The sequence below is a fragment of the Pelophylax lessonae genome (assembly GCF_965119305.1).
Source record: "Pelophylax lessonae genome assembly, chromosome: 2".
NCBI classification, from domain to species: Eukaryota; Metazoa; Chordata; class Amphibia; order Anura; family Ranidae; genus Pelophylax; species Pelophylax lessonae.
The window spans coordinates 680,332,714-680,359,206 of NC_138769.1; the positions used below are offsets into that span (position 1 = coordinate 680,332,714).

The window sequence follows — 26,493 nt, forward strand, 5'->3', positions numbered from 1 at the left end:
GAAGAAGCTCAACCGAGAGGATAAAGCCACGAATCACCGCCGCCTCTCCCCGGGCTGGATTGTGTAACACGACGGAGAAAGGAGACGGGCGGGCGCCAGACACAAAAAAAGGAGAAAGACTATAGATAAAGGAGACGGGCGGGCGTCGGACGCTGAAAATAAAAAGGGAGAGAGAGGACTGTGCTGGGAAGAGACACGCGCGGAGCCCGGGAAAATCTTGTGGTTGACCCCCTGAGCGGTCGGCCAGATTCTCTTCCTCGCCGATTGATCCTGTGGTGTGACCCGGAGCGGTCGGGCAGTTTCTCACCTTTTCCCTTCTCAGTGAAGCGAGCGCCAGCGGATGATGGCCTCGGCTCTGTACGCGTGCACCAAGTGTCACCAGCGGTACCCGTTCGAGGAGCTCTCCCAGGGCCAGCAGCTGTGTAAGGTGAGTACGCCGGAGCGGAGGGGGCCTTGTGCGGCTGCGCCATCCTCCTCCCTATGGGGCCTGGTCGGGGAGTCGCAGTGCTGAGGCCTGTGGGTCACCAAGGACACTGCTACTCCGTAACTAGGGCCAACATGGCGCCGTTGCCTATAGCAACCTGTCAGACTTTACCCTTAAAGGTGCAGTTCATTTTTTTTTTCTTCTAACCACTGCCTTTGTAGGTGAGGGGCCTCTATAGATAACAAGCTGTACAGCTCTGACTAAGGATGAGTAATGGCCTTACTATAGGTGTAGGCCATTTACATATCCTGTGAGGCCTGACTGGAATACTCCCAGGATGTTGCTAAGAGAGGCCTAGCACTGTTCACCATCACAGGAGTCTCTGATTCAGACCCCCTCACATCCGCTTTCTCCCCCCTGAGTACCTCACTCCTGGGAAGGTGAACTGTAACAGCTAGGCCTCTCTATGCAATGTTGTGGGAGTTTTCCAGTCAGGCTTCAGAGGTATGTAAATGACCTACACCAGGGGTCTTCAGTTGTTCAGAAACTACAATTCCCATCATGTCTGTGAATGTCAGTTTTACAATGCCTCATGGGACGTATAGTTCTGTAACAGCTGGCGAGCCGTAGTTTGAGGATCCCTGGCCTACACCTATAGCAGGGGTGTCTAACTGGTGGCCCTCCAGTTGTTGCGGAACTACAAGTCCCATCATGCCTCTGCCTGTGGGAGTCATGCTTGTAACTGTCAGCCTTGCAATGCCTCATGGGACTTGTAGTTCTGCAACAGTTGGAGTGCTGCCAGTGGCGGTATTCCCGAGTGTGGCCCGGGGGTTTACTTTCAGTACCAACAGCAGTAACCCCGAGCCACACTCAGGATTACCCCCACAATGTTACTCACCTTCCCTGCGATCCCCCGGCATCCTCACACTCTCTCCCCGCTCTGTGAACGGCAGATTGCCGGCACTGCCTTCCGGTTCCCTTCCATGTGAGCGTTGTGACGCAGGGGGGTGGAACCGGCGGCAAATTAAAAAGTGTAAATACACTAAATGAGATGATACAAAGCTGTGATCCTAACGGATTACACTGTATCATCCCATTTCACCACAGGATTTCACCTGGTGACTTTTCCAGTGCCCTGCCTGTGCTTTTCCAGTGCTTTGTGTCTGGAAAATAGAGAACGACCATGGCATCCAAAAAGCGTTCTTTTTGCGCAAAAGCGCTTTTAAACGAACTGGAAAACAGCGTCAGCGAAACAGAGTAACTTGAAGAACTGAGCGATAGCGATTCGTGGGAAAATCCGTCATCAGGTACGGAAAGTGACGACAGCGAGGATTCTGATGTCTCTTTCTGGCAAATGGCTTGTGGAATTTGGGAAGTATATCAAATGATTCTTCAGAATTTCCAACGGAGCCATGTGCCAGAAAGACATCAGAATCGTCACTTTTCGTACCTGATGACGAATTTTCCCACTAATCAGTTCTTCAAGTAACTCTGTTTTGCTGTCGCTGTTTTCCAGTTCATCTAAAAGCGCTTTTGCACAAAAAGAACGCTTTTTGGATGCCATGGTCATTCTCTATTTTCCAGGCACAAAACACTGGAAAAGCACAGGCAGGGCACTGGGAAAGTCACCAGGTGGAATCCTGTGGTGAAATGGGATGATACAGAGTAATCCGTTAGGATCCCAGCTTTGTATAATCTCATTTAGTGTTTTTACGCTTTTGAATTTGCCGCCAGTTCCACCCCCCTGCATCGCAACGCTCTCAGCGAAGGGAAGCAGAAGACAGGTGCTGGCATTCGCCGAGTACACAGCGGGGGATTGCAGGGGAAGGTGAGTTTTAAAATGTAAAACAGATTTCTATGCAAAACAATGCACAGAAATCCTGATATAATCAGACCGTCAGGGAGGTTATAGCAGTTATATACCCTGAAAGAAAACAAACCTACAAGACAATAACATAATGTGCTAGTATGCATTGCGTACTAGCGCATTATGAAATACTTATCTTAGAATAAAGCCCACTCGCGGCTGAGGGGGCTGACATGTTTCTTCCAGGTTCGCAGGCTCCTGCGCTGAGAGTGGCCAGAGCTGCGGTGACGGACCTCGGTTCCCGCACAATATGCCGAACCTTCAGAGCGCCTTGCGCCACTGACCTCAGCGGCTGTTCCAAGGGTGAAAATCTCCTAAATGGTGCACGTTTTGGATATATTCATTTTACCTATAGGTAAGCCTTATAGGTAAAAATCACAAAGCGGGGTATACAACCGCTTTAAAAGATCAGCCAGGCCAAACCTAACTAACACTAAACCTGCTCTGTGCCACATTCTAAACCTAGAATAGTTCATATTCCCATCGCACACCTTCCTGGATATAGGCACATCAGTTGTGGGTGCTGCAGCGGTCACCAGCTAGACACTGGATCTATTCGCCAGCACACCAAGGATCTTGCACAGCAATCCGAAGAAACTTTTCATTGCAGAAGGATCACATCAGGATAGGTGCAGCGTTTTCTGAGTCGCACAGGACCCCTTCGTCAGGCACAAAGCGGTGTATACAACCGCTTTAAAGTGTCAGTCCAAGCAAAACTTACGCTAAGCCTGCTCTGTGCCACATTCTAAACCTAATCTATCTAACCCTGTAAAGCAAAAATCACTGTACTTTTACATTTTCTGCACCCGATCCGATCCCGCGCTGAGCTGTCAGAGGCGGGTGCAGGAGAGACACTCGACCAGATGCTCCACAGTAAGTCTATGGGTGATGTCACTTCCCAGGCATTTCACACCCATTGTCGGTCCTCTCCTGCACATAGCTTCCACCGCTGGAGACCGGAACGGGTTCAGCAAAGGTAAGTACAGTGATTTTTATTTTATAGGGTTAGAGAGATTATGTTTAGAATGAGTCACAGAGCAGGTTTAGCGTTAATAAATTAATTCAGCGCAATCCCAAAATAAACAAAACCCAATGGCAGCTTGCATATAGTGTTTTCCACTCAACACAAAGGAATAAAATAAATATAGCAAAATGCAGCGCCCATAAATCAGTGAATAAATGTATATATAACAATTGAGTGAATGATGAATAATAATCAATGATAACCATCTAAATACTCTTGTGCATTAAAATACAAGGAGTGATAAAATGTACAGACACCCCTTATCTGCATAGGCTTTTTGGTAAAGGTGAGCTAAGAGGAAGTGAACTTCCATCTTTAAATGTTACCTATAGGTAAGCCTTATCTGTAGGTAGTCTAAAATAAGTGCTCAGTTTAGGAGATATTTACTGTAAATGCAGCCAGTGGCATCACTGGTGCATGCGCTCTGGAGGAACGGCCACCTGTGCCGTTCCTTCAGAGGCCTGTGTTGTGACTGGCGGCTCCGTGCATGCACCGGAGTGACAATGTCATTGTGGCTCCGGCCATTCAGAGCTGGAGTCCACAAACCCGGAAGCAAGACGGGTGAAGATAGATGCGGTCTCCTGTGATGGCTTTGTTTTTAGGTAAGTTTTTTACAAAATGTGCTAGTATGCGGTGCAATTTACAGCACACGCTCATGTTGGTAGGACACATTTTAATGTGGAATGTTTGTTCCTTGCTAAAGAACATTATTTTTTTTATCAAGTTGTTATGGGTAAAGTTCCGCTTTGCGTATGCTTACACTTATGACTGTTTGGATTCTTGCACAAACCCAACTGTAACTGGTTAAACCTGTCAGTGCTATAAGGGTCCATTCACACTAGCGCGACTTGTCAGGAGACCAAGTCGCCTGACAAGTCGCGGTCGGTCGCTCGCCATTGATTAGCACAGGACCCGTTCTAATAGGAGTGACACAAGTTGCTCCCATTTAGAAAAAGGGTCCTGTACTACTTCGGGGCGACCTGGAGGCGACTTGCATTGATTTCAATTATATGAAGTCCGTGCAAGTCGCGCCGAAGCGTGCACCGCGACTTCACAGGTCGCCCCTGGAAGTCGGATCGCACCAGTCTGAATGGGCTGTAATGGTACTAAACAGGGTGCAATCTATTTAAACATTCCACTTTCTATTGGCTAGGACAGCATAGTGACAGGAAGGTATGGACCAGCTAAGTGTTGAGACTTTCATATTAGATCAGCTTGCAGCATGGCTCCTGCTAACAGCCAACCCTAACATAGGGCCAACACAAACCATTCCCTTGGTCCTAGCCATTTAGCTAAATGTATGTTTTGGCAAACCAGGCATACCTGTTAAACAGTATTGACTTCCAGTTACACATTCACAGGTTGGATCATGCTCTGGCTCTTTACCAACATGTTGTGCACTTGTGGGTTAGTTGCTTGTGACGACACTTGTTGTGACATTAACCTTTTTATGTTCTTCATTTTTAGGAGTGCCGAATTGCTCACCCCATTGTAAAATGCACCTATTGCAGATCAGAGTTCCAGCAAGAAAGGTAGGTACTTTTAGTGGTCATGATGGCGCAACACACCCAAAGTCCTGTTGCTTTTGTGATTTTATCCTTTTCCATTGAGTGCTGTCCCAATAAGATGAGTGGTTGTCAACATTCTTCCCCTGTTCATTGATTCCTGGACTTTGCATTATTTTACCAAGGATCTGAAAAAGCCATTTAAAGTACAGTTTTTGATCTGACAAGTTATATGTTAGAGATGTATAATGAATATGTAAGTTGTGTGTTTTCTACTGCCTAGCAATGCTAAACAAAGTAAAAACCTGGCAGCGTGGATGCTTTCTCAAACTAACAATTTGCCATTAAAGAGGAGCTCCAGTCTGGGGGGGGGGGGGAATAAGTCGGCAGCTATAAATACTGTGGCTGCTGACTTTTAATATAAGGACACTTGGCTGTTCAGGGATCTCGTGATGTCAACACCCCAAGCCGATTTGTCAATCGGCTTTAGGTGCTGGCAGTTAAGCTCTCAGGCTTCACAGCTGGTTTCCTACTTTCAAGTTGTGCTGCGCTATCTGAATGGTCCCCCCGTCTTCTGGGACCTGTGTGTCCCAGAAAGCCAGGGAGGAGGGGCTGGAAATGCTTAGGGGTAAGATCGCTGCTGCAACCTCCAAGTAGGAGCAGGTACCTGTCAAAACCAGGTGGGAGGGTGTGAACAAGTGGAGCTTCCCCTTTTGGGCGGAGCTCCACTTTAAGGAAATATGTACATGGGAGTAAAGTTAGGGCTGCTATTGCTGATCTATGTACATGTTATTTGCCTGGTGGCCTCTGGTTTTGGGGTCAGTTGACACCACATGCAGTCAGTCCAGTGAGGTTTTTTTTTTTTTTTTCTCTATCAAAAACACATGGAAAGTAGGTTATATGTTTTCCAATGGCATAATTCACACCAGTGCGATCAGTTCCAGAAAAAAAAGCGGGACATGCTGCAGTTTTCCGGCACTGGAACACAGTAAAATGCATAGAAAAATGCACTGGAACGCATCAAAAACACATTAAGTCAGGTCTCTTTACCTGCATACTCCAGGTCAGTAAATTGGGACACCTCAAAACAATTGAAATCACCGTAATAATTGGGCAGCTCAAATGTTGTGCAAAGGCAGACTACATATTGTGTTTGGAGCGTTATCTTGCCTTTTATTTGTTTTAAATCTAGAATAATACAAATATTTGAAGGGAACTTTACACCTAAGGCCCCTTTCACACTTATGCGATGCAATTTTAACGCGATTTTGCCACGATTTTGAAAGCAATGGCAAGGCTATATGCCTCAAAACGCATTAAAATTGTGGCAAAGTAGTGCAGGAACTACTTTGAAGTCGGTGCGACTTCAAAACGCACTGATATGAATGGGGCTCATTGAAAATAATGGAAAACGACTTGTCATGCGGTTTTGCGGTCCAAAATAGTGGGACAAGTCGCACTAGTGTGAATGGGGCCTTACATACAAATAGAAAAGTATAACACCTGCCACAGTCAGTGTTGCATGTCTCAGTTGTAGCCATGGTAGTGGTGTAACCATTGAGGAAATGGCTAATTGGATGTTTAGGCTGAGTTGGCCAAGAAGTGGCTCTGTTGCTAAAGCTTCCTACGTGAAGGCAGCAGCCATGTGACTCCCTAGCAGATACTGCAGCCAAGACCTGTATCCGGACTGAATTGTGCACAAGATGCTGGCTTTACTTGCATGTTAGAGGAAAATACTAGGTGGGAGGGGGGGCTAAACAAACAGAAAATCTGCAAAGAATCGAACTTGAGGAAAACCGAAACCCAAACTAGAGTGGCTGAAATTGCCTCTATTCAACCACATGTAGCACCTGATCAAAATTCTATTTCAATATGCAACTAACATTGTGTTTTTGAACTTGATGATTATCCTGTATGTGCCCACCCTGATTTCTTATACTTTTCTGTTTTTCCAGTAAAACCAACACTATATGCAAGAAATGTGCGCAAAATGTTAAGCAATTTGGAACGGTAAGTTTGGGGTTTGTTATAAATATTCACATTTAGGTCGGATACTCATCAGCAGCTTATTAATCCAACACAGCCTGGGGACTGAGATTTATTCAGATTTTCTGAATTTCATTAAAGTTTATCTCTGGACCCACAAAGCTTACTGGGGTTATATTAGTTGAACACCCCATTTCTCTAAATCCAACTGCAATAGGGTATATTTTCACTCCACAAATATTTCTTGTTTACATGCTGGTGAAAGTACACCTCCCAATGTACTGCTAAGCCTTCTCACCTGTAATTGCTGTAGCTGTCACAGGACCCAGGTCTGCTGTCACATCTCTGCATCCAGGGCATTCACAATACACCCTGAGGCTGTGTGTTCTTTTTTCATTGTGAAACATAAGGGAGAAGAGAGGTGGAGATGCAACTGGGGATTTGTGCTTGCAGTCAGAAAGTACTGAGGGAACTTTGCTTTAACCAGCATGTGAGACAGAAAACCTGCGGGGTGAAGAAAACGGTACCCTATGGCAGGTGGCTTTAGAGGAAATGGGATGTTCAACTAATTTCACTCTGGGGAGCTTATTATTTCAAGAGTTGGAATTGTAAACGCTCAGCACCACATAAGCCGACAGTCTACCAGACAGAGCATGATGCAATGTGTCCATTTGATAACCGTAATAAAGTTGAGTTTACAAATCGCTGTTTATGGAGTACTTTGTCTCTTCCATATTGTTATCAGACAACATTAACATTTTTTTTTTCAGCTCAGTCAGGGCACACTGCTTTTTTTTCTTCTTTTTCTTTTTCTTTTTCTTTTTCTTTTTCTTTTTCTTTTTCTTTTTCTTTTTCTTTTTCTTTTTCTTTTTCTTTTTCTTTTTCTTTTTCTTTTTCTTTTTCTTTTTCTTTTTTAAAAAAAATAAAAAATACCATGCACAGTGCTGTGATAGCTCCCCCAGCGCTTCCATCTTCAACCAGTTCTACCTCTGGGTTTGCGGGCTCCAGCCATTTGAATGGCCAGCGCCCTAGCCACGGCACAGCTCTCTGCATTCTGTGCCCTGGAATGCAGAACATCCCTGCGCAGTTGACGCCATTGGCTATTGCCAATGCACATCATTCTCTTAAAAGGTGCATGCACTGAGCAGCTGACCTCCTGTGTTCACAATGCATCAGGCTGTGCACTCAGCACGGGACCTGGAAGGAAGTGGAGCTCACTGAGTATTGGTGTCTTGCTTCAGTGATTTTTCAGCTTCCATGGGCATTGGCCAGGTATGGCATATACACGTTACATTGGTTTATGCTGTAAAGAAATATACCATACCTGGAACTCTTTACTGGATAGGGCTGCATTATTCTGTGTTTTTTTTTTTTTTTTTGTTTATCTACCAGAAGTTAGACTTTAATAAACAAGGTGCTAGAGATGAGCAGTGAGCTCTTAGATTAGATACCTACACATGTGCTAAGCAAACAACCAAATACATGAACTTTGGTTTGTGTGCAACCTTAATGAAAAATAACGATTCAAATTACACCATTTTTGTTAATTCTAGTGTCATTTTTTTCTTCTTACAGCCCAAGCCTTGTCAGTACTGTAACATCATAGCAGCATTTATTGGCACAAAGTGCCAGCGTTGTACCAACTCAGAGAAAAAATATGGACCTCCTCAGACCTGTGAGCAATGCAAGCAGCAATGTGCTTTTGATCGGAAGGAGGAAGGGAGACGAAAGGTATGTGAGAAGCGTGCATCCTGTGTTGTCAATGTATTCCTGTAATATGCCATTTTTTTTAACTGGCTTTAGTAGAATTTCAGCATTGAATTGCCTTTCCAGCTACCTTCTTTTCACTTCAGTATTTCATATCAATGTTCTGGCTTTGCTGCTTTCACTGCATTGTAGTGAAAGCAGCAAATAATGGCTACAATCCCAGTCTGCATACTCCTGGTTCAGTGATTGAAATTATTGAAGCCAACATGGCAGCCAGGTGACAGGCAGGTGCAAAAAAAGAACAATGGCCCATTAAAAACAATTACCTTTTACTCCAATAAATCTTGTGCGTCATAACCGAGGGAACAGCACATTTACAGAGGACATTTTTTTTGTGTACAGTGTCGCAAGACCGTGCAATTATCCGTTAAAGCAACGCAATGCACTATAGCAAAAAATGGCCTGGTGATGAAGGGGGGGGGGGTACATCTTCCAGATCAAGGGGGTTAATATCAATATGCAGATGACTTTAGTGATTAATGTGGCTTTTGGCAGAGGAAATTAGATTCCATCTAGTTTAAATGTATGTTAGATTTTGAGTTTTAAAATTACTTAGACCGAACTTCAGAGAAGACAATCACCTGTGGCCTTATTGAAGCGGTCACTGGAGGAACGCCATCTAGATATGGTTCCTTCTTGATATTTCTGCTGTATTAGCTGTACCAGTCACTTAAAGATATATATTTCATTCTTTATAGGTTGATGGGAAGCTCCTCTGTTGGCTTTGCACGCTGTCCTATAAGAGAGTTCTTCAGAAGACTAAGGAGCAGCGCAAAAGTTTGGGCTCCACCCATTCTAACTCCTCTACGTCTTCCCTTACTGAGAAAGACCAACAGTCTAAACATCACCATCATCACCACCATCACCATCATCACCGACACAGCAGCAGCCACCACAAGTAAGCTCCTTTCCTGTTTGTATTCTGGTTTACATGTGCTTTTTGCATATGCTATAAATGGCTTGTAGTACTTCTGTCCAGTTTAAAGATGGTTTGTCTTTCATATTTTATTTTAAATTATGGAAGCATAAAAATGTCAGTGTGGCTCCTAAGCATGCCCTTACCACTATTCTCAAGCAGCAGAATACATAGACCTAAAGTCTGACTGTCTGTCAAGTCCATTAGCTGACAGTCTGTCATCTGACAGATTGCAGGTTGTGCATGACCATGTCATAGTTTAATTTAATTTTGGCATGCATGCATTTTCTTGCTGGCGTTAGGAGCTGTAGTATATGTAAACTGATGTCTATACGGAGCAAGTGCCTGGACAGTTTTCTCAGTCTAGAGGCTGCCTGCTTAATGCTGTCTGAGGCTGGTTATATCAGACTTGTAGGTTAAATAATGGCTTTAGAAACTGGGTTGTGTTCCATAGCTATGGGCAAGCCAAAACCAAAAATTTGCAGTTTGTGAAAAAAAACTTTAATGCAGCCCTGTAAGTTATTATAGTCAAATGTACTCCTCCCTGCAATCCTGCCTCACAGTGCTTAGTGCTGAATAGACAAAGGCAATCGCTGTCATTTGGGAGGAATTAGCCCTATATAAACTTTGTAAATGTAGATATTTACATACAGTTTTAGGGGGTTCGTTTGAACAGTTCAGAGGTAATGTGGCACTGGAGGGTACTTTTTAGACTGTTATTGTTACATATGGGTTTAGTATGAGAACGCTTAGGATTTGCAGGAAATTTTGCATCTTGTAATATTCTGCTTCATATGCAAACTGAGAAGTCAAAGAGATAGATTTATACACTTTTTTTATTTTTCCTATCGCCTAAAAGAGCATGTGGAAAACTGGGGATCGGTATTCAGTTGTTACATTCACTAATAAATGCAGAACAGCAAGTGATAGTTATTCATTCCATTTGATAGATATGGCCCCCTAATTTATATTTTAGTGGGTGCTAGTGGACTGAATTATCTTCTGCTTCTTATTTTCCTGGTATCCTACTAGTGCTGTGGAGTATTAAACGTACAATTTTTATTATGTAAAATTATAAATCTTAAAAAGTAGTAAGGTAAACAGTGATGTCTGTGACAAATGGGTGGAGCTGTACGCCGTATAAAGAGACATCACTGAGAAAGTGAGGGCCATGATGAGAAAGGAAGGAGGGGGTTTTGCTAGTCAGGTGTTTTTGATTAAAAAAAAACAAAACACATTGATAGTAAAAAAAAAAAAAAATAGTGAAAAGGAATAGCACTGTGCAAGTAAGCATGTAAATTAATTGATTGTTCTTTGTTTACATCAAGTTAGTGACAGCAACCCCAACTCCAAAACATTAGGACACTGTGTAATACCTACATAAAAACAAAATGCAGTGGTTTGTAAATCTCATAAACCCAAATTTAATTCACAATAGAAAAAGGAAAGCATATCAAATATTTAAACTGTGAAAATGGACCATTTTAAGAGAAAAAGTTAGGTAATTTTTAAAATGATGGGAGCAACATGTTTTAAAAAGGCGCAGCATTCCATTTTCTTTTAATACTCTGTAAATCTCTGGGAACTCATGAGACTGGTTTCTGTAGTTTTGGGAGATGAATGTTGTCCCATTCTTTTCCTAGGATTCTTACTGCTCTAAGGTCTTGTGTCATCTTTGTCGTATTATCTGTTTTTAGGGTGCACCAAATGGGAGTTGGGGTTGTGGTTTGAATGAAAATGAACTTGAATAGCAGTGTGGTGATCACCACATTTGTTTTTCCTTTGAAATCTGCTTAGGTTTTTTTTTTCCAGCAACATAATTGTGTTTTTCTTTCCTTTAGAGTTGGCAGTCTAAGCCCAGAATCAGAGCAGGGAATTTGGAAACCAAGGTAAGGTTTATTGGACAATATACCCCTTTTTTTCTTTATCCTCCACAGGTGTACATACAGTCTACACAAGTAATGGTAATACTTGGAACTGTTTTTCACTGTGGGTATTTTAATGTTTTTCACTGTGGGTATTTTAATGTTAAGGTTACTTACCTTTTAATGCATTCTCTGCATTAAGATAAAAAAAAAAACCTATGTTCAGCTACCTCCCATCCTCCCCTATTTACCCATGGCCGAGGGCAACAGTGCTGCTCTTTCTTCCAGTTGGACATGGAGGTAGCCGTGGAAGCCTGTGGTTAATGCTGCTCACAATCCAATCCAGGGTGTGGGCTGAGCCATTGTGTGTGTGTGTGTGTGTGTGTCTGTGCTAATAGATGCCTATAGCCCTGGCACAGGATTGAGCCCACACATGTCACCATAGGAAGCTGCTCCTGTGGTGGCCCACTGAGGAATGGAGAGCACTTGCCCGGGACCAGAGAAGGAGGATTAGGGCCACTTTTTGCAAAACCATTACACCGATCAGGTAAGTATGACATGTTTGTCTGGAAAAAATTATTTTACAATCGCTTTAAAGAGAATCTATAGGTGCCCTGACAGAATAAATATTTTTCGAATAAAAAAAAAAAAGTGGCTTATAATTTAAGTAAAGTTTAAAAAAATACAATTTATTCTTGAATATCTCTATGCAGTGGTAAATACAAATAACCAGCATATGATAAGAAAATATATACCTGTGCTTAAATCCCAACACCTTGTACATGTATTTTAACTATCAGGTGCTAAAGGGGTGTGACCACATATTAACAATACAATTTCTGGATGGACCCTCTGCGCACTGCTACACCCTTTCCAGCAAACTATGCAATGAAAAATAGATTTTTTAGTTCACATATATTGCAATACATGTTTAAGCTAACCAACTGCGTCAAAGTAATCCCTCTTATGGCCAGTCCTACACTGCTTTGCCACTGCAAATGCTACGGTGGACAGTGGACACCATGCCAACATGGGGCATAAAGACAGAAGATGGGAGAGAGCTACTAGGTTCAGGTCTGGTCACTGACCTGTGTTACAATAGAGAAAATGTATACCTGTGCTCAAATCCAAATAGCTTGTACATGTATTTAAACTATCAGGTTCTATAAAGGGGTGTGACCACATATTAACACTACAAATTCTGGATGGACTATATGTGGAATAAATATCTGTTTTTCATTGTATAGTTTGCTGGAAAGGGTGTAGCAGTGTGCAGAGGGTTTCTTTCAGGATTTGTAGCTATATGGTGAGGGAACAAAATATCTAATCTGTACACATATACTAATGTTGCACCGGTATTGGTGCCAATACTAAGCATTTTCAATTGTGCAAATGCTCTGATAAAAACTATTCCTTTTTTGGGATTTCATTGACTTGCATTGACTTCTGTTAAATGAAGTCGCAAGCCGCAAAGAATTTAGAGGTCCAAATTAACACTGATTTGCGGCTTTAAAATCATGCTGAAGTAGCGCAATATCAAAGCCATAGAACTGTTCTTCATAATTGATAAACGGTAATAATTTTTTATTAGTCTAAAAACTGTCACGACAATAAAAATAGGTATCGGTAATTGATATCGGGGAGTACTTGAGAAACTATCAGTACTCGTACTTCCTGTTCTGGGGTGCCCTGTCAGAACTATTTGCTCTTCCTGTCCTAAGAGTGCCCTATAGCAAGCCGCAAAGTATAATATAGAGTTCCCCTATAGCCAGGTATGACACTACATGTCCCATAAGGCATTGCTCCTCACACATTCACAAGCTTACTGACATGTATGGAGGGTGTACTAAGCTTTGTGTGCTGCGCGGTGTATACTGACATGTATTGAGGGTGTACTGAGCTGTGTGTGTGCTGCACTGGGTATACTGACATGTATGGAGGGTAGGAATGGGCTCGGGCCTGTTCAGCATCCCGCCGACAGTGAGACAGATCTGGAAAGGTCTCACTGCCTGTGATTAGCCGTGTGCAATGTTGGCTTCCTGGTGAGATTGGGCAGGGAGGATCCCAAACAAGCACAAACCCATCTCTAATGGAGGGTGTACTAAGCTGTATGTGCGCTGCACTGTGTATACTGACATGTATGGAGGGTGTACCTGTTATGGTGTGAACTCCAAATTTTAGATTTTCCCAAAACTATGGGGGCAATAAAAGCAGTGAATTTATCTTTCATCAATTTCCTGCAGAGGAATTTACTGTAATTTAAACTTGTACTAGGAAGATTCACCTGCCGTGAAGTGTGTAGTGAATGTCACATTCGCTACTTTTTAAATATACCTCTTTGGGTCCCAGTGATAGTGGTTACCAGGACAAATGGTGCGAATCGCCAGAACAGGTACACGTGTATGCATCGGGTTTTAAACCTTAAAGAAAAAAAATTACAATATATCTCTTACAACAATTTTGGGATTTTAGATTGACAAACTTTATTTTTTTTTTTATCAGTCATAAATCCACTACAGCAATTCAGAATGAAACTCCAAAGAAAAAGCCCAAATTGGAATCAAAGCCATCTAACGGAGACAGGTATGCTTGGTCACCTTTTTATTCAGTGGTTCGTTGGGGGAGATTTGTAGTATACGTAGTTATCAACCTAATATACAGCAGTGCTTCAATTGTAACTCTACTGGGGGTCATGCCCTGCCCTCTGCTTCCAATTATTAGATGGGATTTTGCAGCATATTTTTGCCAGAAATTGAGAGCCAAAAATCCTAAATTAGGATCATTCTATATCCCTAAAAATGACCATGCTCCTAAATAGGTCATGTAAATGCAGCGTTTTTAGAGATCTTTATTTTTCATGTTTGCCATGAAGTTCTTTTTGCCAAACATGATCCATTCAAGTGGATATGGCTGTGCCACCACTACGTGCCAGGGCTACTTGCGTTTTTTTTTTTTTTTTTTTTGGACCATGGTAGAGAGTGGTGTTCATGTAAGGAAGCCCTTATGGCTATAAACTATTTACAGAAACATGGTTTTTAATGCTACTGATCGCATAAGCATTCGATTCCTGGTAGTGTCCATTTCCCTGCAACACATACTTTATTTACTCCCCTACCCCTCAGCCACCTGTAAGGAAGAAAATTGATACTTCCAGGTATAGAGGTGTGTGCAACTTGCTTCACTTTGTCTTTATAGGACAGGGCTGGCTTAGTCCCTATCACATAGGGATCGGGAAGATAATACCTTTTCCTAGTACAGCCCTGTGTCACTTTGGTCAGAGCTTACACAAGGTTAGGGTCTGTGATACTGGAGCAGTAATGCAGATCTGTTGCTTGGAGCTGTGTGGGAAACGCGCAGGTTTGCCTTTTACCAGTATTTTACGCACCTTTCGAAATGTAAGTTATTAAGTTCCCTTCAAGTGTTTCTAAACCCAGGAGCCTGCATTCGCTATATCCGGCCTCTCACAGTACACAGGACATGGAAATGCAATTATTTTAGTAAATATAAACTGCTAAATACCTTTTCTCATCATCGGCACTATATAGCAGTTGTTTTACTTCTATCGGTGTCTGGTCAAAGCTAGTAGGTGGCATATTCATTCTCCCCTGATTGTCCTATGAGACTGCAGGACAACTGACCCTCTGCCTGCAACGTGCTCATTGGCCTGTGCTGATCACATGTACATGCACATCCCCCCCCAAAAAAAAACAAAAACTCTAGCAATGCATACCAAACTGAGCATGTGCAAAGTGCCTCCAAGGCTCTGTACTGTCAGCAGATGGATTGATTTTGGACAGTAATCAGAGGATCAGAGAAGACAGAATCAAACAGAATTTTTACAGAATGCAGAGTATTGACCCCTTAGGTTTCACAGTGAGTATAACAAGCATGCTTTCCTGCATATACAGACTGATTTTACTGTTGTGTGTTAAATAACCCTTTATTAGTTGTCCCTGTGTGTCTGCCATGTTGCATTTAGAGTGGCAATTATGAGAGCCCTACAGGGGCTTGCCATTGTTGGCTTCCTTCTTGAAATGCTGTTGTCTGAATTGCTTAGGCAATTTTGGGCCCCCCAGAAGTCTTATGACAGTCTTGCCTTGCTAGTGATTTAGATGTTTGCTCTTTCATCGCCCGGTCATTAGTGCTTCAATCTTTGCCCAGTTTTCTGAATTTGACGTTCTCAATCTCTCTTGGTTCTCTTAATTGGCATTGCATAACTTAAATGTCTACCTGCCCAGTATATTTTTAAATTTACTTTTAAGTCACAGACTTAGAGCAAGACTGCTGTAAAGGAGTTCAGAGTTCCTGATATTTCTAGTTTTTCCTGGTTGGCAAGTTAGGCAGCCAGCATGACGGCCAGGGACCTTCTATTCTCAGAGTTCAGCAATGGCAGAACGATTCCCTTTAGGTAATCCATTTTCCTTTTTGTTTTTCATCTATAGGTCATAACTAAAGGATTTAATAAAGACCTCTAGCGGTGTCCTTTGCTTTTTTTTGTGTGACTTTCCCTTTACTCTAGTGTTTGCATGAAGTGTAAGTTTCCCCATTTCCTGTTTTTGGTAGAATGAGGCACTCAAACTATTGTTGCTGTCTGTCATCCCGGGGGGAGGATTCCTCTTGCTGTATTAGTGACAGGTGATCAGAGCAACAGAAAGTAATGGAGATTCTCTACTATTGGAAAAGAGGCAAAATCAGAAACCCGTTATGCAGTGTGTGAAGTGGTGAACATAGAAATTTACATCTTTACTGCTGTCTGTATCATCCTCTCATTCACCACCCCCACCCGCTCCCCCTTTTCTTTCTTGTACCCATTTCCCCTGGTTTTGAGCTTTAGGAACTGATGTCAATATGAAAAACAAAGTGAACCTTTCAGGCATTTAAAAGAATTGGTTAACCTTGTCAAAATGGAGGTACCTTGTTTGGTTTGTGCCTGTATGTATATTTGGCAGTTCTTCTGTGTAGAATACCCAGATCTCAGGCCCACACTATACATGGGGGGCATTTTTAAAGAGTCAGGACAGCTGTACTGCAGATATATCTATCTATCTATCTATCTATCTATCTATCTATCTATCTATCTATCTATCTATCTATCACTCCTCTATTAAGTACTGAAATGTGCTTTACAGAAGTCGACTGTAGCAATGACCTGATAGGTTCACTTTTAGTAGTATTGATGATGATAGAAGTTGTTGGTGGTATTATTTAAGTTTTCGTTGAAATGAAAAGCATGTCTGTGCTGCGAGAAACACACAATTCTTTGGTATTACAATAAATATTCAAATTCCAGCATGTTTTATTTTAGTAGTTCAATCACTCAGTCGACTGACAGTGGTGGTACAGACAACTTTGTCCTAATCAGCCAGCTGAAAGAGGAAGTCATGTCTCTGAAACGTCTCTTGCAACAGAGAGACCAAACGATTCTGGAGAAGGATAAAAAGGTATGTGTGAGTGCAGGCTCAATTTTCATAATTTTTCTTCCTTTTTGTAGAGATTTACCTGCATGCTGCATTCACAGGCTTCCATTAGCTAATATTTTTATTTTCTAAACTAAATATGACAATAAGGCCCCTTTCACACTTGCGGACCGTTCAGATCCGCCTGTCAGCTTTTCAGGCGGATCTGAACGGATGCCCCATGCATCTCTATGGGGCATCGGATGTCAGCGGAGACATGTCCGCTGACATCCGATCCTGTATGTCAAATCTGGACGGATGGAAACCCTATTTTCCATCCGTCTGGCGGATCGGATGAGAACGGACAAGCGGGGACCTGACCGCTCTGTCTCCGCACACAGCGCGGAGACAGAGCTGACTTCTGCCTGCTCAGCGGGGGCTCGGCGAATCGATCCCCCGCTGAGAAAAACTGAGTCCGTCGATGGAGCTGCAAGCGTGAAAGGGGCCTTACTCTGCAGAATGAAAGTAAAGTCTGATTAGGGCGGCGTAGTGGTTAGCACTTTCACCTAGCAGCAAGAGTGGCGCTGGTTCGAATTCCAACCACGACACTACCTGCCTGGAGTTTGCATGTTCTCCCTGTGCCTGCGTGGGTTTCCTCCGGGTACTCTGGTTTCCTCCCACACTCCAGACATGCTGGTAGGTTAATTGGATCCTGTATAAAATTGGCCCTACTATGTATGAATGTGAGTTGGGGACCTTAGATTTTACTCTCCTTGAGGGCAGGGACTGATGTGAAAGTGTAAGGTATATGTAAAGCGCTGCATAAATTGACAGCGCTATAGAAGTATCTGAAATAAATAAATACATTAAATTTATACCAATTCCTGCATAAACAAATCTTGCCACATTGTTTGTTTTTATATTTAATTTTAAAAAGACAAGCTGTGCCTTTTTTTGTTTCATATTTAGTAGGTATTTTGATCCAAATACCAGTAAAATTTGACTTTTCATTTAATTGGATGTAAGTGGATCTGTACTTTGCCCGTACAAGGTAATACAGGTTCTATTTTAATGATGGCCCCACCAGCAGCACATGTCCTTTGCTTGCTCTAGCCACAGTCGTTGAAGAGAAATAACTTTTACTTCTAAGCTCCCAGTTCTCCCATGAAGGAAAAGTGAGAGCTCTTAGCCCTATGTAAGCTGAACCTGGGGGCAGGTAGAGGGGTATTTTTGCCCCTGAGAGCCCATAGTCCTGTGTAAGCATTACCGGAGTGTGCAAAGAGAGCCCTTAGTCCTTGTAAGATTCACCTGGATTAGGCAACAAGCCCTTAGTCCTGTGTAAGCTGCAAGTCTTGACCTAGAGCTTCCGCATGGCATCTTCTGATCACTACCGCATCTCATTAGAGCAACAGGGAAGTGAAAGGAAAGAGCTGTGGAAGGCAGCAGTTAAAGCATTAAATAAACATGTTCTACCTCTTAATACCATTGCACAGACCTTTTCTGGGGTATCCCGCTGGTGCTGTCTGCAAGCCACTTGCTTTGGGGGCAGCTGTTCAGACTCGCTCTCGAGCCAGGCGCTGTTTGTGTCTCTATAGAAACACTGCTAGGTGTGGCTGGGCCTGCAGAGAATGCATTAAGGTAAAGGCTGCCTTCACACTGAGGAGTCTTTTTAAAATGCTTTTGCGTTAAACAAAAAAGAAAAAAAAAAAATACCAGAAAAGCTCAAGAAAAAATGCTTCCTTTTTAAATTGTGTGTGTTTTCACTGGGGGGTTGCGCTTCTGTTGCAGTGTAAAAAATCCCACTTGCTGCATTTTTTGAGCCTGCTTTGGTCAGGTAAACGCCTTCATTGAAAGCAATTGAAAATGCGACAAACGCACCCGCACTGCATTTTTGGTGCAGTTTGTGTCACATGTGCACCACAAACGTGGCAAAGATGCATATGGGTTTTTGTGGGGAATCGGTGTGAATGTAGCCTTAGGAACCACTTTTAGGTGGACCTGTAAACTTGGCTTGCCATGCAATACAGTACTTGTGTAGTGTTAAATCTCTTATGTTTTAAAAGATTGAATAAGAAAGTGATTATTCTACATGCAATTCAACCCATTCCATAAAAGAACCATTCTCTGACTTGTGCCATCATCTGTTTATTGTAACTAATGGATGGGGGGGAAAACTTTTTTTTTTTTTTTTTCTGCTTGATTTTATTTGACATTTCAGGCACTATTTGACCCACCAGTAGATATTTACTACATGGTGTTTACATCTGTGGATTTTTTTTTTTTAAAGCTGACAGAACTGAAAGCAGACTTCCAGTACCAAGAAAATAACTTGAGGACAAAGATGAACGGCATGGAAAAGGCCCACAAGGAATCGTTTGAGCAGTTGCAGGTAAGCATTTCTTGAGTTTCCTTCCTGTTGTATTAAATAATCCTATTCTTGCTTGGCAATAAAGTAATAACACTTTGGCTGTATTCATATAATAAAACTTTGGCTGTATTCATATACTATGTGTGGTGCAGAAGTGCATCCAATGGCTGGTAAGGCAGCTGTGGGGTGGAGAATGCAGAAGCTGTACAAATAGGCAACCATGCCTGAGGGGAGGGTTTAGGCATTATAAATCGATAAACAGCCATACCTTAACATAGTCTGTTTGTTTTTTATATTTTTGTTTTTTCTTCCACCGCAACCTCCAGTTACCAACCAACATTAGTTCAGGCAATTGGAGGTACTGGGAAGTTGTCAATCTGCTGAGTGTCCCATTGTTGTAGTTTGAACAAACCATGACTGAGTCTACTTTTACATTTTAAATCCAGAATAATCTGGATTTACAGAACAATTTGCGGAAAGACGCCCCCGGGCAACTCCAGTATTAAAGTGGTATTACATTTAAAAGCAAACCTCAAATATATTGCAGCTTACCAATTCTTAGATGTGATGGCTGCATTCATTTTCTCCCCCCCCCCCCCCCCCCCCTTGGTCTTTCAGGACAGCCACCTTAGAGAGAGGCCTGGGCTCCTCCCTTCTCAGGAAACACCGCTTCAGATAGAACCTCTAAGCCACACGCCCCACTGGCACTTGAGTTCTGGTGTTTCCTCCGGTGGGGAGACACCGCTAGGGGCCAGGGCCAAGCAGCTGAAGAGGCTGAGGCCGGTGTGTTCCTGGAAAGGAGAGGCGGAGCTCACTCAAGATGTGCTGCAGCAAGGGGAGGCTAGGGAGCCTGGAGGTACTTGAATGCTGCATCGTGGCACGTCCAAAAATGGGTCACGCACAGGGCTGGTGCAGACCTCCTTTGCTGTAGACTGCAGACGGCTCGAATTAACAGACCACTGAGCCTCACGGGGAGATGCAGACATAGAAGGCATCCCAGGCAGCTGCTGGAGTGCATTGAGGGTTTAGTGAAGGAACACTCAACAGAACAGGGTAAAGACTTGGCAGCGTCCAACAAGGAGCTTTCTAGCACCTTCCAGTCTTTAAAGACTCTCTTCCAGTTCCCGCACCCCTAGGGTAATCCTCTGCCAGCGCAGCAGAGCATTGCACCAGGCCCCCTGGTGGTTCTGTCCACTAGTGGAGGTGTGGATGTGGAGGAAGAACCTGATAGCATGCCCTCGGGCTCCCAGGAGCAGGGAGAAGGGGGTGGATGGGGAGTTCACTATAGCCTCTTGGTACAAGCTTTCCCTGGAGAAAGTTGAGGATCTCCTGGTAGCCATCTATACCACTTTGGGAATTCAGGAAGAGAAAAAGATGCTGTCACTCCATGACTAGATGTACGAGGGCCTGGGGGAGCATAAGAGGGATTTCCCGGTTCACAACATTCTGGTGGAAGCTGTTAAGGGAATGGCGAGGCCCCCGAAAGGAAACCCTTATTTTTTAGTGGTTTGTAATGTTGGTTTCCTTTTGCGGAAGATGACACGTCGGATTGGAACAAGTCTCCTAGGCTGGGCGCAGCCTTTTCTCAGGTTTTGTTTGTTGACTTCCAGAAATACGGACCTGGCCTTTGAGGACATGGGAGTGCTTGCAGTTGCCATGGACCAGAGGATGGACTCACTCCTGAAAAAGATCTGGGACCCTTTCCTAGGAGACTTCAAGCCCGCCATGGTGGTCACGGTGGCCCGCAACATGGAGTATTGGCTAACGCAAATAAAGGCGCAGGGGGAGCTTTTTTTTTTTTTTTTTTTTTCGCGGCTTTCCTCCCACAAAGGGAGTCTGTCACCTCCAATCAGTTTGTTCTGGGATTTGTTAGGGGGAGGTACCAGATGGAATTTTCAAAACCTCCCCCCGTCACAGGCTGCGCTGCCAAGGTTTACAGAGAAGGCGTCAGCTCTTCTATCCTCCCTGGAAGAAATGGAGCAGCAGGTGGTGTGGGTCCCAGCAGGGGAGAAAGGCAGAGGGTTCTACTCCCACATCTTTGTGGTACGCAAACCCTCAGGTAAGTTCAGGCTCATCCTAAACCTGATGCCTCTCAATGGCTCGGTAACCTACAGGAGGTTCCGCATGGACTCGGTCTTCTCAGTGAAGGCCTTGCTCCCTCAGGACTGCTACATGGCGTCCAAAAGCTTAAAGGATGCCTACCTGCATATTCCCATCGCAGAGAGCTGTCAAAAGGTTCCCAAGTTGGCAACAAGAACCTGGAAGGAGACGTTCCATCTGCAGTGCCGGGCTCTTCCCTTTGGCCTGTCGTACATCCCCCCCCCCCCCCCCCCCCCCGTATCTTATCGAAGTCATTGTGGAGATGCTGGCTTTTCTGCGACTCAGAGGCATTTCCGTGATTGCATGTCTGGACGATCTCCTGTTTGCTCCCTCCTCTGAGCAGTTATCCAGGTCTCGGTAAGAGAGGCTATGTCAGCTCTGGGCTTGCTGACTGCCGCACTCCCTACTGTGCAGGGGCAGGCCTACACTTTCGCCTGTTGCAGCTGTTTATCCTGGTGGTATGCAACCACAGTCATAGGTCTTTGGACTCCCTGGTACATTTACCAAGGCAGATAGAGATCTCTGGTGGTGGAGGAAGGCAGCAAACCTTTCTCGGGGTTTGGAGTGGGTTCTGCCGTATTCCAGGGCCACCGCGACAAATGCAAGCGGCACTGGTTGGGGAGCACACCTAGGTCTGCGACTGGTGCAGGGCTCTTGGAGAGGACACAAATGGGTCCTTGAACTGGAAGGAATTGCACTGGCGCTCAGAGCCTTTCAGAAAGAGCACCAGGCACAGCACGTACAGGTCTGCATAGATGACTCCTCCGTGGTTGCCTATATAAACAGATGGGGTCACCAGGAGCAGATCTTATTGAGTCCTGGCGGTGGCAATTCTCAAGTGGGCCGAAGCCCCGCTGCTATCCCTCTCGGCGGTGCCTTTGAAGGGGGGAGTTGAATGCGTTGGTAGACTTCCTCAGGAGGAAGACACTAAGGTTGGGCCACTGGGTATTGAGTCAGGACATCCCTTTTCACTTTGAGGGAGAATGCAAAAGCGAATCTTTCTCCCTGAACAGATGGGATTGGGCAATCTGGGTGGACGCGTTCGCTCAGAGCTGGCATTTTGCCAGGTGTTATGCCCCCCCCCCCCCCCCCGCACTATTGCCAGCAGTGCTTGGGAAGTTTCAAACAGAGGACCGGGTGCTCATTTTAATCCCACCACACTGGTCCAGGAGGCAGTGGTTCTCCATCCTGAAAGATCTGGCTGTTGGAGCCCCCCTGGATCCTACTGGTCCCGGAGGACCTTCTTTCTCAAGGTCCGATCTGTTGTCCACAGGTGGAGCAGTGGAATCTTGCAGTCTGGATACTGAGGAAATGCAGAGGGGTAAGGGTTTCTCAGACCGGTTAGTGGCGACCCTCCTAGGTTGCAGGAGGGAGACTCGTGCCATTTACCTAAAAGTTTGGAGACTCCTCAATAGCTGGTGTGCAGAAAGCTCCCACCGGTCCCGGATTATATCTGGGCCCATTCCAAGAGCTATGGCAGCATCACAGACATTTTGCTGGTGCTATGCCTGAGCAAATCTGTAGAGCTGTAACATGGTCCAGCTTTACCACCTTTGTTAACAACAACAGGTTGGACCTGTTATCTTCTGAAGACCAGGCCTTCTTCCAAGCCCTAGAGAAAGTGCTTGTTTATCCTCTCTAATGTGGCTGTCCTGTGTCCTGAAAGGGGGGGGGGGGGATCGAAGTTGCACTTTGGTAACGTTTTTTCCAGGAGTCTTTTAGGACAGTACCTGTACCCACCCAAATAATGGTTCGTCACTGGAATGTTCTGACAGAAAATCATCGGGAAGGTTAGGGTTGGTATGACATTTTCTTGTTTCTTCCTAGCTGGCGGGGGGTACTCTTGGAGAACTGAAGGGCCAGTGGGGCTTAAATCTTCTGAGGCTGTGTTTGCTGAGAAGGGAGAAGCAAAGGTCTCTCTCCCTAAGGTGGCTTTCCTGGAAAAGACGTTACCTGTTTAACTTCAATTTTTTTTTAGGCTTTCACCTGGTAATCCTGCCAGTAAGTCCGTTTTTTTAAAAGAACAAGCTTTTCAGCAGAATATCAGTTACAGAAATTCAATTTGTTACTGTAATTTTAATCTGCTAGTACATCTAACATTCCCCTCCCCCCAGACTGATAATGCTAATGTCCAAATGTGCCTCCTGTGCTCCTTCATCCAGAGTGGGGGCACTTGAATACAGGAGGTGTTACTGGTCAGATCACCAGGTGAAAACAGAGGGGGAAAAGGTCTAAGAATGCAGCCATCACTTCTAATGATTTGTAATCTACAATTTATTTTTTGGGGTTTAATACTGCTTTAAGTCAATTTTTTTTGGTTTATTTGTGTAATGCTTTTTAGTTACAAATGTTCATATCTGATACTCAGTTTCATGAAAAAAATCACACCTCTTAATCTGGGGAAGGCAAGTATAAAGCTGTGAACTGAATCCACCTTCATTGCTGCCATGCAGGGACCGTGCCTGCTGCCACCCTTTTGGTCTCTGAGTACATAATATCTGCAAAATGCTTGGCTTTGAGAAATCTACATCCTATGTACATGCAAAGCAGTGCTCAGAAAAGTGTGACAGAAGCTGAGATTGACTGTGGAAGATCTCTGAATTGCAAGTAGAAGTTGCAGCTTTACCTCCCCATAAAATTTTAAAGATGCATTCCAGGTATGGATATTTTATACAGGTTAAGTTGGTCCAGCTTGAACCAATGAAACTGTGTATGCCAAAAATTCATAATGGCTGGCAACTTAGTAACTTCTTCATAAATTCTTTATTGGTTTCGTAAATGTGGATGCAATGTCCAAAATCTAATGCATTTCGCTTACAAAGCCTTCCTCATAGCATACAAAACGTTTATAATATCAAAGCGTATATCATGATACAGCCCAAGAAACACAGGTGTGGGATTGCATTAAACAATTACGATCATTAGTACCTCTGGCCAGTGCCCCTGCAAGCTGGAAAAAATATACACTATTGGTATACACCACTAATCCAGTGATCCTCGCCTGCTTCCAGGTCCTATACTAAGCGGCTGGTCTGCTGCATTCTCAACACAGGTCGGCTGACTAGCACAGGTGCCATTCAGAGAATGCTTTATATTTTCTAACAGAATGCAAGCATTCTCGGATTTGACGAGGTTTACAGGCGGGCTCTGCAAAGCATTCTCTAAATCAGTGGTTCTCCACCCCAGACCTCAGGACCCACGAACAGGCCAGATTTTTTAGTATTACCTTGGGGAGATGCTGACTAGAATGCTGCAATTACTGAGGAGCAAATTATATCACCTGGGATAATCTTGCAAACCTGGCCTATTAGTGAGTCCTGAGGACAGGAGTTGAGAACCACTGCTCTAAATGGTGCTCTGGTTCAGAATGCAGCATCACTTTGAGTGGTGGTGTCTACGCCCAAGATTTCCAGCTTCAGGGGGCATCAGCCAGGTACGCAGTATGCAAAGTTTTTTATTGGTCTAAGCTGCACCAATGTAACTTTGTATAAATTATCCATACCTGGAATTCATCTTGAAGTTCAAGATGCTTTTGTTCAGTAACTGTAAAGTGCACCTGTTCAGTGATGGACACAAATTCTTCAATACTGGAGAGGGAGAGTGGTTACACAATTCACATACCTCCAAAATTATTTGTTTAAATCCAATTAATAATGAATTTTTATAGATAGAAAAGCAACAAAATAAACTTGCTAAATGTATTAAGGACAGGTTCTTGCCCAATCACATGAGGTTCAGGCCATGATGTGGAGATGGAAAACCTTTGTGTATGGCCACCCTTGAATTGGGCGTAAATTCCCATTTATGATTTTTCCCTTAGGCCTATGATGAGGCTTACCTATAGGTAGTGTAAATATCTCCTAAACATGTACCGTTTAGGAGATATTTACTTAACATGCAGCCAGTGACATCACAGACGCATGCGCTCTGAAGCAATGGCATACCTGTGCCGTTCATTCAGAGCCTTTCTGTAAAATTTCCTCCCCTGCACATTCATATGAAATGTAGACTGGGTGAATATGGAAGCGCCATCAGCCCTGGAGGGCTTAGTTTTCAGGCAAGTTTGTCCTATTGTGCTAGTATGCGATGCATACTAGCACATTAGGACTTAAACTGCCCGTGGCCCAATTTTTTTCTTTCCATATATGGTTTTACTACCACTTTAAGCCATGTAGACGTGGTCCGAATATCGGGCAGTATCCGTAGGTTTTTTATTGAAGCGGCCGATACTGCCTGATTATTCGGCCCACATATACGACAGCTGTTTCTGCTTCTGTCTAAGGAGCATGACCGAAAAAGGGCTGCCGATTGGCGGCCGTCCCCCTGTCAGAACACAAAAGCTCAGAGGGGGTGATAGCTTGAACTATTATTGGATTGTTAGTACAGCGGCTCCTCCTGAGCTCTTCAGTTTTCTTGGGGGGGGGGGGGGGGGTTTCAGCCCACTTGGTTGAATGAAAAAAACACTGATAGTGTGTACCAGGCTTTAGTCAATAGTGGAGATAACACTGTTTTAAAGTTTTTTTTTTTATATTACATTGGCAGTTGATTGGATATTTGTGGTGTCCTAAATAATTTTTTTTTTTTCTCTTTTTTTCCTTTGGCGTTTAGGGCAAAAACCGGGAGTTACTGAAACAAGTTGCAGCTCTGTCAAAGGGTAAAAAATTTGATAAAAGTGGCAGCATCCTGACCTAACCTTGAGGACCTGTTTACCAGGAGGACGCAGTGTTAGTCTGTGAAGCCCTTAAAATGGTTTTAGTCACAAGGGAATCTTCATTTTTAGCCTATTTTATAGTCAATACTGGACTCTTTTTAATTATAAACCGCTCAGATGCAACCAACTTCAACTGGCTTGAAGACGCCTCCAATCCACTTCAGCTGTGGAGGAAGAGCATCACTAAGATAGAAACAAAAAAGCAGAAGGCAATAAAATAAAAACTTAGATCAGCAGCTGGAGTTTTTATTGGTGCTCACATTTTTATGAGCTCTTTACATCTGCTGTGACAAATTACTTTTTTGGGGTTTTTTTTTTTTTGTTTGTTTTTTTTTGGAATTAGGTGTTTTAAAAATATTTGTTTTTAATAATGCGGCAGGATTAATGATGGTGCTTATACCCTCTGCTGTCAGCAACAGGTAAAATGCTATGGAAGATAGTGCTACTGGTTTCCCTTCATCATAGAAAGGGTTAAAGGGGGACTCCACCCAAAATAGCTTGGGCAGAAAGGTTTGGTAAAGCAAATATTTGAAGACCACTCCTGCTTCTCCCACAATTTATTTC

The 26,493-nt window shown here is 43.7% G+C and overlaps 1 protein-coding gene across 2 annotated transcripts; it reads left to right on the top strand.

Moving 5' to 3' along the window:
- Nucleotides 1–211: 211 nt before the first annotated feature.
- FAM76B (family with sequence similarity 76 member B) lies at nt 212–26,141 on the top strand. 2 transcript variants are annotated; one of them, XM_082246531.1, is made up of 10 exons: nt 212–427; nt 4,783–4,847; nt 6,776–6,830; nt 8,382–8,537; nt 9,272–9,471; nt 11,331–11,378; nt 13,857–13,937; nt 16,645–16,795; nt 19,038–19,139; nt 25,827–26,141. In XM_082246531.1, the coding sequence occupies exons 1-10, from the start codon at nt 341–343 to the stop codon at nt 25,908–25,910; spliced, it is 1,029 nt and encodes a 342-aa protein (XP_082102657.1). In that variant the 5' UTR covers nt 212–340; the 3' UTR covers nt 25,911–26,141. The 2 variants fall into 2 exon arrangements, with proteins under 2 accessions (XP_082102657.1, XP_082102658.1); XM_082246532.1 differs by having other exon boundaries at nt 16,660–16,795.
- The last annotated feature ends 352 nt before the right edge of the window (nt 26,142–26,493 follow it).

What these genes read in the sequence shown, in the direction of transcription:
- FAM76B (XM_082246531.1), top strand. Translation starts at nt 341, where the DNA reads ATGATGGCCTCGGCTCTGTACGCGTGCACCAAGTGTCACCAGCGGTAC. An exon ending in TCAGAGTTCCAGCAAGAAAG is followed by an intron (nt 4,848 to 6,775) that starts GTAGGTACTTTT and finishes CTGTTTTTCCAG; the next exon opens with TAAAACCAACACTATATGCA. An exon ending in TTCTGGAGAAGGATAAAAAG is followed by an intron (nt 16,796 to 19,037) that starts GTATGTGTGAGT and finishes TTTTTTTTAAAG; the next exon opens with CTGACAGAACTGAAAGCAGA.